Source organism: Haliotis rubra, unplaced genomic scaffold (assembly GCF_003918875.1).
Source record: "Haliotis rubra isolate DU_JTF1 unplaced genomic scaffold, ASM391887v1 Scf203, whole genome shotgun sequence".
In the NCBI taxonomy this organism is placed as follows: Eukaryota; Metazoa; Mollusca; class Gastropoda; order Lepetellida; family Haliotidae; genus Haliotis; species Haliotis rubra.
This window is the reverse complement of record NW_025766037.1, coordinates 207218-224756: the sequence shown is the minus strand read 5'-3', so window position 1 is coordinate 224756 and position 17539 is coordinate 207218. Positions and strand designations below refer to the sequence as shown.

Sequence of the window (17539 nt, the reverse complement as noted above, 5' to 3'; positions counted from 1 at the left end):
CAGCAAGTATCTAGCTATAACACTGTTAACTAAAGGCTGCTATACAATAGAGTCGTGTTGTTATTGTGGTATAGCTGTAATACTGTTAACAACGGTATCTTGCTACAACACTGTTAACTAAAGACTGCTACAATAGAGTCGTGTTGTTATTGTGGTATAGCTGTAATATTGTTAACAACAGCAAGTATCTAGCTATAACACTGTTAACTAAAGACTGCTACAATAGAGCCGTGTTGTTATTGTGGTATAGCTGTAATATTGTTAACAACAGCAAGTATCTAGCTATAACACTGTTAACTAAAGACTGCTACAATAGAGTCGTGTTGTGATTGTGGTATAGCTGTAATACTGTTAACTACAGCAGGTATCTAGCTATAACACTGTTAACTAAAGACTGCTATACGATAGAGTCGTGTTGTTATTGTGGTATAGCTGTAATACTGTTAACTACAGCATGTATCTATCTATAACACTGTTAACTAAACACTGCTACAATAGAGTCGTGTTGTTATTGTGGTATAGCTGTAATACTGTTGACTACAGCATGTATCTAGCTATAACACTGTTAACTAAAGACTGCTACAATAGAGTCGTGTTGTTATTGTTGTATAGCTGTAATACTGTTAACTACAGCAGGTATCTAGCTATAACATTGTAACTGAAGGCTGCTTTAATAGAGTCGTGTTGTTATTGTGGTATAGCTGTAATACTGTTAACTACAGCAGGTATCTAGCTATAACACTGTTAACTAAAGGCTGCTATACAATAGAGTCGTGTTGTTATTGTGGTATAGCTGTAATACTGTTAACTACAGCAGGTATCTAGCTATAACACTGTTAACTAAAGACTGCTACAATAGAGTCGTGTTGTTATTGTGGTATAGCTGTAATACTGTTAACTACAGCATGTATCTAGCTACCACACTGTTAACTAAAGGCTGCTATACAATAGAGTCGTGTTGTTATTGTGGTATAGCTGTAATACTGTTAACTACAGCAGGTATCTAGCTATAACACTGTTAACTAAAGGCTGCTACAATAGAGTCGTCGTGTTGTTATTGTGGTATAGCTGTAATACTGTTAACTACAGCATGTATCTAGCTATAACACTGTTAACTAAAGACTGCTACAATAGAGTCATGTTGTTATTGTGGTATAGCTGTGATACTGTTAACTACAGCATGTATCTAGCTATAACACTGTTAACTAAAGACTGCTACAATAAAGTCGTGTTGTTATTGTGGTATAGCTGTAATACTGTTAACTACAGCATGTATCTAGCTACAACACTGTTAACTAAAGACTGCTACAACAGAGTCGTGTTGTTATTGTGGTATAGCTGTAATACTGTTAACTACAGCAGGTATCTAGCTATAACACTGTTAACTAAAGACTGCTACAATAGAGTCGTGTTGTTATTGTGGTATAGCTGTAATACTGTTAACTACAGCATGTATCTAGCTATAACACTGTTAACTAAAGGCTGCTATACAATAGAGTCGTGTTGTTATTGTGGTATAGCTGTAATACTGTTAACTACAGCAGGTATCTAGCTACCACACTGTTAACTAAAGACTGCTATACAATAGAGTCGTGTTGTTATTGTGGTATAGCTGTAATACTGTTAACTACAGCAGGTATCTAGCTATAACACTGTTAACTAAAGACTGCTATACAATAGAGTCGTGTTGTTATTGTGGTATAGCTGTAATACTGTTAACTACAGCATGTATCTAGCTACCACACTGTTAACTAAAGGCTGCTATACAATAGAGTCGTGTTGTTATTGTGGTATAGCTGTAATACTGTTAACTACAGCAAGTATCTAGCTATAACACTGTTAACTAAAGACTGCTACAATAGGGTCGTGTTGTTATTGTGGTATAGCTGTAAAACTGTTAACTACAGCAGGTATCTTGCTACAACACTGTTAACTAAAGACTGCTACAATAGGGTCGTGTTGTTATTGTGGTATAGCTGTAATACTGTTAACAACAGCAAGTATCTAGCTACAACACTGTTAACTAAAGACTGCTACAATAGGGTCGTGTTGTTATTGTGGTATAGCTGTAATACTGTTAACTACAGCAGGTATCTAGCTATAACACTGTTAACTAAAGGCTGCTACAATAGAGTCGTGTTGTTATTGTGGTATAGCTGTAATACTGTTAACTACAGCATGTATCTAGCTACCACACTGTTAACTAAAGACTGCTACAATAGAGTCATGTTGTTATTGTGGTATAGCTGTAATACTGTTAACTACAGCAGGTATCTAGCTATAACACTGTTAACTAAAGACTGCTACAATAGAGTCGTGTTGTTATTGTGGTATAGCTGTAATACTGTTAACTACAGCAGGTATCTTGCTACAACACTGTTAACTAAAGACTGCTACAATAGAGTCGTGTTGTTATTGTGGTATAGCTGTAATACTGTTAACTACAGCATGTATCTAGCTATAACACTGTTAACTAAAGGCTGCTACAATAGAGTCGTGTTGTTATTGTGGTATAGCTGTAATACTGTTAACTACAGCAGGTATCTAGCTATAACACTGTTAACTAAAGGCTGCTACAATAGAGTCGTGTTGTTATTGTGGTATAGCTGTAATGCTGTTAACTACAGCATGTATCTAGCTATAACACTGTTAACTAAAGACTGCTACAATAGAGTCGTGTTGTTATTGTGGTATAGCTGTAATACTGTTAACTACAGCAGGTATCTTGCTACAACACTGTTAACTAAAGACTGCTACAATAGAGTCGTGTTGTTATTGTGGTATAGCTGTAATACTGTTAACTACAGCATGTATCTAGCTATAACATTGTTAACTAAAGACTGCTACAATAAAGTCGTGTTGTTATTGTGGTATAGCTGTAATACTGTTAACAACAGTATCTTGCTATAACACTGTTAACTAAAGACTGCTACAATAGAGTCGTGTTGTTATTGTGGTATAGCTGTAATACTGTTAACAACAGCAAGTATCTAGCTATAACACTGTTAACTAAAGGCTGCTATACAATAGAGTCGTGTTGTTATTGTGGTATAGCTGTAATACTGTTAACAACGGTATCTTGCTACAACACTGTTAACTAAAGACTGCTACAATAGAGTCGTGTTGTTATTGTGGTATAGCTGTAATACTGTTAACAACAGCAAGTATCTAGCTATAACACTGTTAACTAAAGACTGCTACAATAGAGTCGTGTTGTTATTGTGGTATAGCTGTAATACTGTTAACAACAGCAAGTATCTAGCTATAACACTGTTAACTAAAGACTGCTACAATAGAGTCGTGTTGTTATTGTGGTATAGCTGTAATACTGTTAACAACAGCAAGTATCTTGCTATAACACTGTTAACTAAAGACTGCTACAATAGAGTCGTGTTGTTATTGTGGTATAGCTGTAATACTGTTAACAACAGCAAGTATCTAGCTATAACACTGTTAACTAAAGACTGCTACAATAGAGTCGTGTTGTTATTGTGGTATAGCTGTAATACTGTTAACAACAGCAGGTATCTAGCTATAACACTGTTAACTAAAAGCTGTTCACTGTAATAGAGCTGTGGTATATCTGTAATATTGCTCTGATGGATGTAGTTGATACCACTGTAACTGTAACTGTTACGCCGTGACGATGGTGTGGTGACCGCAATAAAACAACAACACATTACCGTAAACGAAACAAAACGTTTTATGTCACAAATGTGTATCTACAAAACCTGGACGATGTATGATGTTTCAGATCAGATGATTGACAAACTATTTACTTCTATATCTACAAGATGGGGTCTGACAAGGTTGTATTTCAGATGACTCTTGATATACTTCCAGGGCCCTTTCAAAACAAAAATAACGATCCTAAGTTTAACGAATTCTTATGAAGGGAATGTTTTACTACAGTTGAAAACAAATTTGATGTTTTACTCACAGTTACAAATTACAAATTAAAGATTTGAAAATACACCAGCATTCTAGGGTAAGGCACTACAGAAGAGTTCACTTTGCCCACAGGGGTGGCAGGTGCAGCAGCAGAATGGTACCTCCGCGCGATGGAAATGTGTTTTGGACTTGTTTAACAGCGCATAGCACATTTCAAGTGCATCTAAGCACCTACATTTCCAATGAAGTTACTAATAAATATATATATATATATGGACTGTATTTGGTTTCAGCTAAGCACACTGAGAGTCGTATTGCCGCCTATCGACACAGGAGTCGACCTCTCACAGAAGACTACAAAACTTGACGCCAAATCACGTGACAGCATGTATCCTACAATGCACTGTGGACGGTACTCCAGTGTCATGTTGAGTTAAAAGGTGGTTGGATTTTGCGTGTTTTTCGCCGTCACTTCTGAGGCAAAGTGTTTCTTGCAGTATAACGTGCCTCCATCTTGGGCATATGCCTCACGCCTGGAAAAAAACAACATTCCGTTACCATGTCGACAGACCCCAAGTTACCGTTATATGATTATCTACAGTTGGTTTGTAAAGTGTTTAGAGCAACAAATAAGCTGCATCGCTGACCTGTAATGAGTGTGTGAGTGATTTTAGTTTTATGCCGCACTCAGAAATATTCCAGCTATATGGCGGCGATCTGCAAATAGGGAGTCTGGACCAGACAATCTAGTGATCAACAGCATGAGCATCGATCTACGTAACTGGAATACCAAGACATGTCAGCGAGCCTGACCACCAGATCCTGTTAGTCGCCTCTAACAACAAACATGGGTGGCTGAAGATCAATTCTAACCCGGATCGGATCTTCACGGGTTCGTTGGTCTGTGGAGAGCAACAGTATTAAAGTGAGTGAGTGAGTTGTACGGGATCCACGATCAAGTCCCAGTTCTCCCTTCAATAAAGCGAGACGCAACTCAGCAGGCCCTTTAATCACGGGAAAACCTGTACCGGAACACACTATCAACACCCCTACCAATATTGTCACATTATAGTCGATAAATCCAATAACTCACTTCAGCTGCAATCTGCAACTCTCCACGCTACATTTGAAGCAGTTCTTGTGGAAGATTATTCCGCCTGCCTCGATCTTCTCCTGGGCGTACACCGTCTTAGCGCAGATGCCGCACTTGTCTCCTCCTCCCTGCAACATCACATAGTTACATTGTTATCGCATGGGTACACTATTGTCTCATGGGTACGTTGTTATCACGTGGTTACATTATTGTGTATTGGTTACATTGTTATCGCATGGGTACACTATTGTCTCATGGGTACGTTGTTATCACGTGGTTACATTATTGTGTATTGGTTACATTGTTATCACATGGGTTACACTATTGTCACATCGGTACGTTGTTATCACGTGGTTACATTATTGTGTATTGGTTACATTGTTATCGCATGGTTACACTATTGTCACATCGTTACATGGTTATCACGTGGTTACATTATTGTGTATTGGTTACATTGCTATCAAAAGTGCCATTAAGTCGTTTTCTAAGATGCCTAGCGGTTAGAACAATCGAAAAAAAACAACATTATGAGACAATAAAGGTATAGTTTTTTGATGACGTAACAACTGAATGACGTTATCCCGTCACTGTGCCATTCTAGTGTGCCCCCTCGTAATCGAATTATTTTACATTACGTCACAATGTAAGTGACGTCACGATGCATGTCAGTTGTCATCGCCTCGTACGGCCTCCTACAGTAAACTACTCCGTTGCATCCCGTTTCTTGGTTTGCAGTTGCTTCACGCAGCTAACATCACTGGTGGAAACATTACGTTTATGTTTTACGACGTTTAAAATGTGTCAATTCGACTCACAAGTTTTCAGCGACACGGTAACGTTCGCAATGTTTACATTCCCACAATGCAATCGTGGAATGTCGCTTGACTACTCAGCTTCATCTGGATGTACTGATCTAAACTTACGTTGGTAGTAGAAATGCGACGTTCATATTGCCCCATATGGTTTACGTTAATGACAGATGTAATTAAAATAATTCAGAGAAGATATTTAATCCGAACATAAACCGTCATCAAACTTTTATCATTTGTTTTTTTCTGGTAACGTTCGTCTTAACGTAGGGGGGCAGACACATCAATAGAACAGCGCACCAGTTAGCCCTGTGCGAGGATTCTTAATTTAGGTCACCGACACCGTCATTTGTTTTCTGCCTTTTATCAATCGTAATTATCCTTAGAAAGTATTAAATTTAGCATCTTAGAAAAGATGTAAAGTTCGCTCTACCCCAATGTTCAGGGCAAAACTATACTTTATTACAAAACACATTGGGGTAGAGCGAACTTTATTTCCTAAATATACTACTCACACTTTGTCAAGGATCACAACTTTACTTAAACGTAGATTTATAATCTGAAATTGTATCCATTTAAAACTGGATAAATAATAATATGGTAACCCCCTCTTTAGACAGACCGTCACTTTAATCTAACCCTATGCACTTGATACATGAGTAACCATAAAGATGGTTTTCATGGCACCAATCAACCATTTTGCAAATCATGGAACGAGTCATTGACAAATAAACAACACCTGTCAATAGCAGGTATGGGGTCCACAAGATGCAATGACATACTGAAACCTAGGTTCCATGCTTACAATAAGCTTAGATATTTAAACCAAATTTCACCCCACATCATAGTTTCCTGTTGAATCCATGATTTGACCCTTGGCAAAGTGTGAATAGTATATAATCATCACACGGTTTCATACATTGGAATAGTGATCACCTCTCCTCGTCCAGGCACACGATATTACATAGTTATCATGGAGCTATATTATTACATAAATGTCATGGCAAAGTAAGTATACACTTGAAAATTTGATTTGATCGAAAATACAAATGTTATCCATAACAATACAAGGATAAACGTAACGTAAACGTGAAAACGTAAGGTCCAAAACATACCTATGATGCCCGTATTACATACATCACCATCGAAAAAGCAGTTCTCGTTTGCTTAATTTTTAGCCATCATCAAATATGGGTGTCTACTTTTTTTCGCCTGGTAGCTTATTTTTATCGCAAGACAATAACATACGAGAAATAACATACGAGACAATAACGTGACGAGCTACGAGTTAACTCTCTCTTTTGGAAATTAATCTCGACATTTTGGCATGTCGAACTTGTCGACATTCTACTATTCAGTAATGTCGAATACCAATTACAATACGAGCATCTGCCTCGACATGTTAGAACGTGGTATAAAACCATTGCGTTTCTTTTCGCCCATCGAAACTCGGCAAGAAATGAGCATCATTCAAAGATGTCATTGACGTAGAATGTTACTTAAATGTAACATTGAATTCAGTATAAGCAGGACCGAGAGTGGAACGCCAAACGCATCTACATCAAGAAACATATTTGAGTTACATATATACGTTCCAGTACGATTCATGCTACAAATTATCGCAGGTTTTCTGATTAGTTTCTCAGTGTATCACACGTGACCTTGCATCAAGACAGGTCAAGGACAACGTCCCGTGTAACTGATTACCCCACTGCTGGCGAGTACAGCTGCCTGAAATAGCACAGGCTGCGAATATAGCCTTTATTCTAACATATGACGTCACATTGCTTGTCTGAATGAGATGCACGTGTCTGGTAGATATCCTCTCCTAAAGGTCAGAGTTGATCGCAACAGAATCTCGCTTTAGAGCCAGCTAACGATTTACTCGAGGAGCACCAGTCTTACAAGAGACCCACCAGTGTTATACCAAAACATACCAGGGTTATAACAGGCAGTTTGTGTTATAACAAATACAAATGGTTTAACAGACATAACCTTGTTAACAGACATACCTGTGTTATAACGGACATACCAATATCATTCCATATTTGCCAGTGTTATGACACACCAAGACATTTGTTATAGAAATACCAGTAAAACCCCGTATTGCACAGGTAGTCCTGCAACCAGAGTAGTAGTTTACTAAACGTTTCACCCCGTAAGTAAACAAAACGCAAGACGGGTGGGTTCTCTTCATCTGTGTAACCGTTACTCTTAAAACTGCCGTTTACTTCGACGTAGCCTTAAGCGTATGACGTTAAATGGTCAACTCATTCTAACCCCAAATATAAATAGGCTGGCCCATTGTGGCGAGGCGAAAACACCTGCATTATGATAGAAATACCTTTCTATCCACAACCGATGGTTTGGAATCTAGCTTACACCTCAGGCCACTGAGAGAGACTGCGTTACACGTGCATTTTGTTTATTGTTACTGTGACTATGACGGCGGTTAAGATTCTGGTTATTTAGACGGGGTTCGCTTATATCTTGAGCGAAACAACACACAACAGTGAGACAGCTGATGGACAAGGTTGTCAATATCGAGAGTAGATTTTAATGATTCATTCCATATGAATCATCCGTCACCAGGACAACGTTCGTTAAATTAAATAAACCGCCATGTCAACTCATCTGACAGTCATCAGGGCATCTGTTGTCTGGGCAACAGATTCTATGAAAACTGTGATCAGCATGACAGTCACTATTGCAAGTGTAGTAGAGTAACAGTGAAATACCGTCGTCTGGGCAACAGAAGACTAACGCTTAGTCTCTGAATATTATAATTTTGATAGTAACATTTAAATTGAAAAGGAGCCCCAGTAAAATAGGAAATTCCTGAACCTGAGGAAATCTAGACTTGCTTTATTTAGGGCTTTAGCATTGCAAGGTGGGCTAGGCAGTAGGGAAGATAATATGGTTCAGGGACTGTGAGACAGCCAAGGGCAACAGTTACTATGACATCATTCATGTAAGTCAAACACATTTGTGACCCACTCTTGTTATTCCGGGACAAGTCTTCTGACTGACTTCTTTGGAGGTTACGGAAAGGGGCGAGTGGTGATGAAAGAGTCAAACAAAAACGGTTGACCGGGAGACTGTCATGATGACAATTTCCGCCTGTCCACGACAACTTTCGTCAGGGTATCTGTTACTATTGTTGTCAGGGTTTGGTACAGGTCGTGACGCACGGGTGGCTGTATCCGCTGACCTGGTCGACTGAGTCTGTGTGTAGTGCACGCTGTCGTCACACCTGAGATTACCTTCCCACTGGGAAACCACACAGCCCCAGGTTCTCACAACACTGATGGGACAATGCATGATCAGTACAAGCCATCTCACTAAACACAATCACAAAACATCCAGGGAATTTACCCAGAAATAAATGTCGCTGAGAAAAACACTTCGTGTTACCAGCAGCCGAGTTATTATTATTTCTGAGTTATTACTACAATGACGACACATCGGCAGTGTTCCTTTGTCAATAGATGTCCGCTGTTACCTTAATTCCAAGCTAACTGGGCGGTGGGGTAGCCTAGTGGTTCAGGTGAGGTGAGGTGAAATTGGGTTTAACGTCGTGCTTGAGAATATTTCGCTCGTCCACGCGTGTGTATGTGTATGTGCGGCTGCTTGTACTAGCCCAGACTTAAGGTTGGTTTTAAAGGGCTAGCCCACTGAGATACCATGCCGCAGTGAAGCATGAATACCCCACTCAGACACATTATACTGACTCCGAGCCGACCAGTCCTTGTTGTACCCATTAATGCTGAGCGCCAGGCAGGGACCAACAAGTACCATATTTTGACATCTTTTGGTATGACGCGGTCGGGGATCGAACTCGCGACCTTCCGCTCTCCGGGCGGACGCTCTAACCACTACACCACGGAGGCGGTCCCTAGTAGTTCAGGTGCATATAGGCGGATCCATCGTGTGCAGGGGTGCGCGCCCCTCCTTTTGTCCTGAACGTTTGTTCAATGAACTATTGAAACTCGGGTGAAAATGAAGTGTGCACCCCTCCTTTTCTCAATAGCGTGCAAGCCCCCTTCCCCAAAAGCTGCATCCGCCCCTGGGGTGATCGCTCGTCACGCTGAAGACCCGGCTTCGATTTTCCACGTGGGTACAATGTGTGAAGCCCATTTCTACTGGCCCCTGTTGTGATATTGCTGGAATACTGCTAACATGGGCGTACAACTAAACTCACTCACTTTAAGCAAACTAGTGGTTGAAGTCATGAGGAAGCTCCCAGGTAATCACCAGATCCACAACTTAGAGTGAGCAAATGAATTTGTTTTAAGGTACCTTAAAACAGTATTAAAGATATCACGGTGTATTAGCGGGAGGAAATCTCGAAGTGGCGCAGCTCTCAGGCATTCAAGACGTTGGCGCAACCCTCTTGCACGGTATGGTGCTGATGAACCGGTGAACCATCGGGGAGGACGGGATTCGAACCAATAATCAGACACAACGACTTGCAGCGCATTAGACGTTAGAGCCACATGTGACCGTCATGATTAGGCGGGCTTTTGAGGACTTATTCTGCAAAGAATGGGCGGACACAGAGCAACGTTGGCAAGATGGCCTATCATGTTTCGCTGCCTTTGACAGCAACATAATGAATTTTTAAGCGGACATACGGAGGGCATGATATGCAGGAAGTGACGTCACGTTTCAGTGTTGTCGATTCTAAAAAGCAAAGTAATCCAGGGCAACGATCTGTGACAGATTTTAATCAAAATCCTCGGATTAACCTGCATCCTGGATTTAACGTGATTCTTCACAATCCTCTTAATATTCATTTTGATCCCTTTGAGCTCATCCCCTCAAAGCGAGATTACAAGAGCAGTTTGCGGAGATCATGCTCGTTGCCTGCAAGCTGAAGTGAAGTTTTGAGGGGGCGTATGAAAACGAAGCCGATCAATTTATGTCTTTAACAGAAAGACCAGACATATAAATGTATAGCGCTGTGTTATCATCACATACTGACATTAAATCTACGTTCATTAAGTATGTACTTAGGTATGTAAACATTAAGTATGTAAATGAATTATTTAAATGAATTATTTAGGATCACATCTCATCAAATCTGTCTTCAGATGGCAAAATAAAAATGATAATAAGAAAAAAGGGTAATTCAAAAACGATTAGTGTTCCTTTTCATTCATCCCGGAGCCCCTTCTACCGCTGAAGTCATTAATCCTTATCTGACACGTCGGAAGCACGCGATTGCCACTTCCGTTTTGGATGTGAGGTTATTCCATTACGATGTGCATAACTCGGCGTGTCAGGTCGCCCTCAGCGGTGTGAATAAACCTCCATCGACGTCTATCAAACGACCATCCCAGCATTGCGTCAGGGATATCATTCTAATAAACCGACTTGAACACAGAAAGGATTACATTCTCCCCTGTAGCAACGAAAAGGACATAGAATTAAGTATAGAATGTTCTTTGTGGCACATAGTTGATTCTGTGGAGGTATGTTAGCCGGGTCTATACAGATAGCAGTTTTCAGTTGATATATTCAGCTCTCAGTAGGTCATTGAAACCACGACGGGATTACTGTTTTTGAAAGTCGGTTCGCCATTTACAAGACATAATAATCCTTCTGTGCTCTGATAGTCAGTATCTGACACAGCATGTACTGTAATGATACACAACTGTGCAAAATACCGAGTATCAGCTATGACCTAAACCTGGCAACTCCCATGCATCCATGCTATTAGTATGTCTCACAGTCCCTGAACCACATTATTTTCACTACTGCCTAGCCCTCCCTGCAATGCTAAAGCCCTATATGAAGCAAGTCTAGATTTCCTCAGGTTCAATCTCACAACTCACTGGTGCTCCTTTTCAATTTAAATGGGTTTATTTGTTACTATCAACATTATATATATTCAGGGACTAAGTGTTAGTCGATCGGGTCTAGGTCAAAAGCCCCACAGGACAAAAAACCCTTGGTACAAAAACGCCTCAGGACAAAAACCCCTCGAAAAATGACCAAAAGCCCCTCACTTTACTTATTAATGGGAAAATATGATTAAAGACAAGAAATGATTAACAACATGATACATTTTATTGCTTGATGACCCTAAATAATATATATTAATATGTAATTAGCAAATATTTTTAGAGAATAGAGAATAAGAAATATATATCATCAAACAAATGAAAACAAATCGACAAGAATTATAAATGACATGACATAATAATTCTGGAGCTAAACCTGACACGATAAACCATATACCCATTTCCTCCATGGGAAAGCCTGAGATTGGCTATGAGAAATGTTTGTTTGTCAAGTATTATTATGAAATATTTGAAACAAGTGCATGAATCGAGGGGCTTTTGACAGGGGTGCTCAAATTAGCGAGGGGCTTTTGTCTAGAGGGGCTATTGTCTAGAGGGGCTTTTGGTCGAGGGACTTTTGTACCATGGGGCTTTTGTCCTGAGGGGTGTTTGGCCGGTCCCCAGTCGATCGTGCTGTTATCCTTGGTGCAAGGCTGAACTGAAGGCTAAGCCCATGGATGTATAGTAATTCAATCCTTTAAGAGGAAAGTCTAGATAGGTGGACAGTGTAAGGACGCCAGTCTGTTAGTGGGATATTTATATTTTTTTCATAGAAATTATCATTTAAACTATTAATTATTACTTTAGGGACTTGTGCAAGTCTACCATGCTAAACGTGCGTATCAGCCTTGTTGTTCCCTGAGTATCAGTCACATCAAGGGAGCATCAGCCTTGGAATAAATGTAACACTGTATACTGCCTACGACATGACCTGATAATTGATATGTTATCACTGTATATCACCTGCTACTAGTACACAACAGGCTATAACAGTATGTATCACCTCGACAGTAATAGGCAGAGCCGAGAGTGGAAAATCTGCATACATACAACTGGCTCCCTCTTGAGAGCAACTTATTCTGGGCGCGACCCAGTAGATGGGCAAGTGTAAACAATCCAGCTATGTAGTGGATGTGTTCCCGTTGTGAAAGAAAGATCTTGTTCAAATATTGAAAATGGCATGAATGTATTCTCGTTTTGGCGCGCTTAGGAACTCGTTACACCGAGGCAGTGAGAAATGATAGAGTGCGTCAGCATTAGAGGGCAACTAGCCTGTCTCACAGTCCCTGAACCATATTATGTTTCCAAGTCCTATCTGTAATGCAAGACCTCTGAAGATTCAAGTCAAGATTTCCCCAATTTTAGGTTCTGAACCTCCCACTTCACTGACAGTCCTTTTCAATTTTAAATGAGGCTTTTCTTTCTGTCAAAATTGTATATATTCAGAGACTGAGAGTTAGTCTTGAGGGTAACCTGCGTCAGAGAGAACGTTAAAACGCGAGTGAACATCGGTTAGGGCGGGGTTCGCTCAGCTCTTGGAGTACGTTTCAGACAGATAGCAAGGAACATAAATCGTCTTCAGAGACTTGTTGTGATTGGGTGGTACGGTCACTCTCACTGGGCATAAGATCAAGTTGGTTGTTTGCTACATGAAGCTGTGTCCCGACTTGACTGAAGAAAATGTGTATTAAATGAGAAGGCGTTAACCAGGGAAGATATTTCTGGAACATGTGTATTTCAGTTACATTGTTCGAGGTGGGACATTGATCTCGACGTTGTGAGCAGACGACAGCAGGGACGGGTCGATAGTGTAAATACCTCCTCTAGCAACACTCAAACAGCTCTACTGACATTAAACATCCTACATGACAGCACTATATATTCATGGAGTAGAGTGTTAATGTATGTATTCCTGCATATCTGGTGTCTAAAACGCGGAATATACTACGGAATTTCTATCACTGATACAGCTGGTTTCTAATACTTCCTCTGATTCCTGTGTTGAAAGTGTCCTTTGTGACATCTCGAGACTCAACCGGGTCACAAACAAAAACATTAAACCAAACACAGCAAACAATAATCAGCGGAAAATGAAAGTCGTCAGGTCTGCGCTTCACTTACACGGGAAAATGTCGTCTGCTCGAACACAAGACAGTCTAGTATACATATACAGCTCCAAGCTGACGAGATATGACGTATCCAGCTGCACTTGTTCATTCCATGGCAGGTCAAATTGTTTCACCCTGCTGCAGCATCCCAACCCCACATCCCCCGTGTCTACGTTCTCCGAACAACTTCACCCCAAAGCGGTGAGACTTATCTCCCAGAAACACGAAAGGCCTACACCAAAATATATTGTAGAGAATTTTACCCATCAACCTAAAGCAAACGAATAATTAATTCATACATCTGCGACTGTTATAGACCTATGCCTAACATACAATCACAAAGTACTTACGAATTTAGGGGGCATGGTGGTAGAGTGATGAAGCGTTGGTTGTAACTATCAAAGTCGCTCTTGTCCGCCAATATTGAATCAGACGGGAAAGTTTTGCACACGACACAAAAGTTTCAGAAAGGCGATATATGTGATTGGCGAGATCGCCTGGCGTTAGCGAGGGAAAATATCCCACTAATAGCCAACTTGGTGGCTTTTTGTATTTAATCATATAGGAATGTGGTAAACATAATAATCATTATGATCATTTTATTGCAGGAGAGGTGTATTGAGTAGGACAACACAAGTGTTATGACAGTACGCTTGTAGTTAATGCATGCAATGGGCGTGGACTTCAACACCTATGGCGGTTGACTCATCTGGCGAACGAGCAAGTTCATTATACATATATGGTAATCAATATTTGAAATGCGTGGCTTACAATGAAGATGGATTTTTGACCGCAGAAATATATATATGAATAAATATAAAATAAAAATATGTTCACTCTTTCTCTAGGAGGTCGGTGTCTATCGGATTTGAATTGTATGTTGTCATGATGAATGAGAACATGGAGTGTATTTAAATTCTTCTTTTCATTCACCGCTCGGGGCCACAAGTCACGTGACGGTACACGTCAATGCTTGATTTACATAGCTTGATTTTTAAATCTTTTTTTAAGCGCTCGAAGCTCTGATTCAAAGCAGAAAACTAGAAGACGCTTGAGTTGTTGAAGTAGGGGAGGCAAGATATAGGCTAGTCTATCTCACAGTGAACCACATTATTTTCCCTAATGCCTAGGTCACACTGTAATGCTAACCCCCTAAATGAAGCAAGTTTAGAATCTCCCAAATCACCGGGTCTCCTTTTCAATTTACACACACACACACACACACACACACACACACACACACACACACACACGCACACACACACACACACACACACACACACACACACACACACACACACACACACACACACACACACATACACACAGGGACTAAGTTTTAGTCTAGGTAAAGGCTCGCGGATAGGCCTGTCGACGGTGTGTATTGTCGTAGTAGGAGTTGATGCAGTTGTTGAAGTTGGGGAAGCAAGGTACAGGCTCGCGAACAAATATTTGTATAGTTGCAGTGGTAGACGCTGGTGAAGTCATTAATTATGAAGTAATGGAATAGTAATTTTGTGTGTTTTAGTAATGGTTCTTGTAGTGGGAGTAGTAGATTGGTAGTAGTAGTAGTGGTAGTAGTTGTTGGGACATCAGCACTGGTACAGGTTCCGGTATTTGTAGCAGGCTTGGCAGTAGTTATAGCAGTTATAGCAGTAAAACTAGCAGCAGCAGTTGTGGTAGTAGTAGTAGTAGTAGTAGTAAGAATAACAGCAGCAGCAGAAGTAGTAGTAGTCGTGGCAGTAGCAGTAGTTATGGTAGTAGCAGGAGTAGTAGCAGTATAATTATTATTATTAGTAGTAGTAGTAGTTGTAGTAGTAGTAGTACATAGGCGGATCGCCTTTTGGCATGAAAGTTTGTTAAATGACCATTGAAACTCTCTCTCTCCCTCCCCTCTCAAAAGTAGTTGTTGTAGTAGTGGTGGTAGTAGTAGTAGTAGTAGTAGTAGTAGTAGTAGTAGTAGTAGTAGTAGTAGTAGTAGTAGTTGTTGTTATAGTATCAGCAGCAGCAGTAGTAGCAGTAGCAGCAGTAGTAGTAGTAGTAGTAGTAGTAGTAGTAGTAGTAGTAGTAGCGGTTATGGTAGCAGCAATATTAGTAGTATTGATAGTAGCGGCCAGAAGCTAAGCTCTAAGCTGTTGGGAGACGATGTAATGCATCATGGCTGTTTTAGTTCTTAACGAAGCATAAGTGACGGTTGCTGTAACGGCAAAGGTAAACGCGAGTTCAGTCGTGTCAGGGATTCACAATGGCTAACTGTCTGTAACTGTGGAGGCAAGACGACTGATAACTGTAATCGACGCTGACGCTATCACCGCCGATGTTGCAAGAGGCTGCCAAGGACGACGTGTTTACTGTATCTGGAACATACTGCTGTTACATGTCTGTGCAAACTGTTTGCCGCATCAGATCTACACACCAGTCAGACAGGAACGGCCTCTTTGGCAGCCGTGCTTCATGTATGTGTATAACCTGTATGTACTCCAGTGTGTGGGTGGGTGGTACTGTTCACTGGTACCCCGAGGTTACGCATTGTGTTGAGAGAGGTAATGCCAGGATGGCAAAGTGGGAAGCAACCCTTTAGTGTGGACTAACGCTTTGTCCCTGAATCTATATATTTTGATAGTAACAAATAAACCCATTTAAATTGAAAAGGAGCCCAAGAGAGTTGGGAGATTCACCTGGGGAAAATCTAGACTTGCTTCATTTAGGGCTTTAGTATTGCAGGGAGGACTAGGCAGTGTGGAAAATAATGTGGTTCAGGGACTGTGAGACAGACTACCTATAGAAGAACAGGTTGCAAAAAAGCCACGTGCACTTTTGGGATAGACTTAGTACTGTTAGTTGATTCCTAGGGGCAAGGGCGAAGCCAGTGTGAGTGTGAGTGTGTGAGAGAGAGAGAGAGTGTGTGTGTGTGAGAGTGTGTGTGTGTGTGTGTGTGTGTGTGTGTGTGTGTGTGTGTGTTTTTTTGTGTGTGTGTGTGTGTTTGTTTGTTTGTTTGTTTTGCGGAGGTGCGCATCTCCCCCAATCCTCTCAAGTCAAAACATCGATTACACAACAGTCTCGTTTCCTGTTGACTGGGTTTCGTCCTATTGCGCAACATAGTACAATAACCAGTCCAGAATTTTGAGACCAATTCATTCAACTGGATACATAAATATTAATCAGTATTATTTGATACTTCTAATCACTTGTATATTGTAATACTACGCTCCTTCTAATCCTTACAGACACGTCGTACAGCGTGCTCTGTCGTACAGCGTGCTCTGACAGACGGAAATCTGGAAATCGTGGAAATCCCAAAACGAGGCTCTGCCGCTAGAAAAGTTTGGCGGTCTGGTACGGACTTGATATTATATCAATCACATTGTGCGTTCCAAAACTACACTGAATAAGCACACAACAACACATAACAGGTGTAACCAGTGAGCCAGATGAATTGTGAATTATTTTACGACCTCATCAAACAGGGGCAGTCTGTGACGTCTCAGTTATGGTCATGCTGCCTACACCTCGCCATAAAATATAGAAATACGATGTTATTAAAGTTTAAAATAAAAATTAACTTGTAAATACCATTTTCTTATGAAACAAGGAATTGGAAAAGTGTAACCATAGTTGTTTGTGGTGTCTCTTTTCACTTTTACATGAGAAAATTCGGATCGGCTGAAAAGTAGGTCATTGTCTGAATAGGTTAATGAGATTCATGTTTCGGTATGTTTGTCCTGAAAGCATATTAAATGACAATTGAACCTCTCGTGAAAATTAATTTGGTAACAGCTTTATCCGCCCCTG

At 40.5% G+C, this 17539-nt stretch overlaps 1 protein-coding gene across 1 annotated transcript; it reads right to left on the bottom strand.

The window, feature by feature from the left end:
* Window positions 1-3685: 3685 nt before the first annotated feature.
* Window positions 3686-14247, bottom strand: LOC124275810 (LIM domain-containing protein PLIM2b-like). The gene is made up of 3 exons (XM_046711487.1): window positions 14098-14247; window positions 4985-5112; window positions 3686-4424 (listed from the first exon to the last, which is right to left on the bottom strand). The coding sequence occupies exons 1-3, from the start codon at window positions 14110-14112 to the stop codon at window positions 4325-4327; spliced, it is 243 nt and encodes an 80-aa protein (XP_046567443.1). The 5' UTR covers window positions 14113-14247; the 3' UTR covers window positions 3686-4324.
* Window positions 14248-17539: the final 3292 nt, after the last annotated feature.

Coding starts and splice junctions, on each gene's coding strand:
- LOC124275810 (XM_046711487.1), bottom strand. Junction 4,425..4,984: donor AGTTGCAGATTGCAGCTGAA/GTGAGTTATTGG, acceptor GTTTTTTTCCAG/GCGTGAGGCATATGCCCAAG.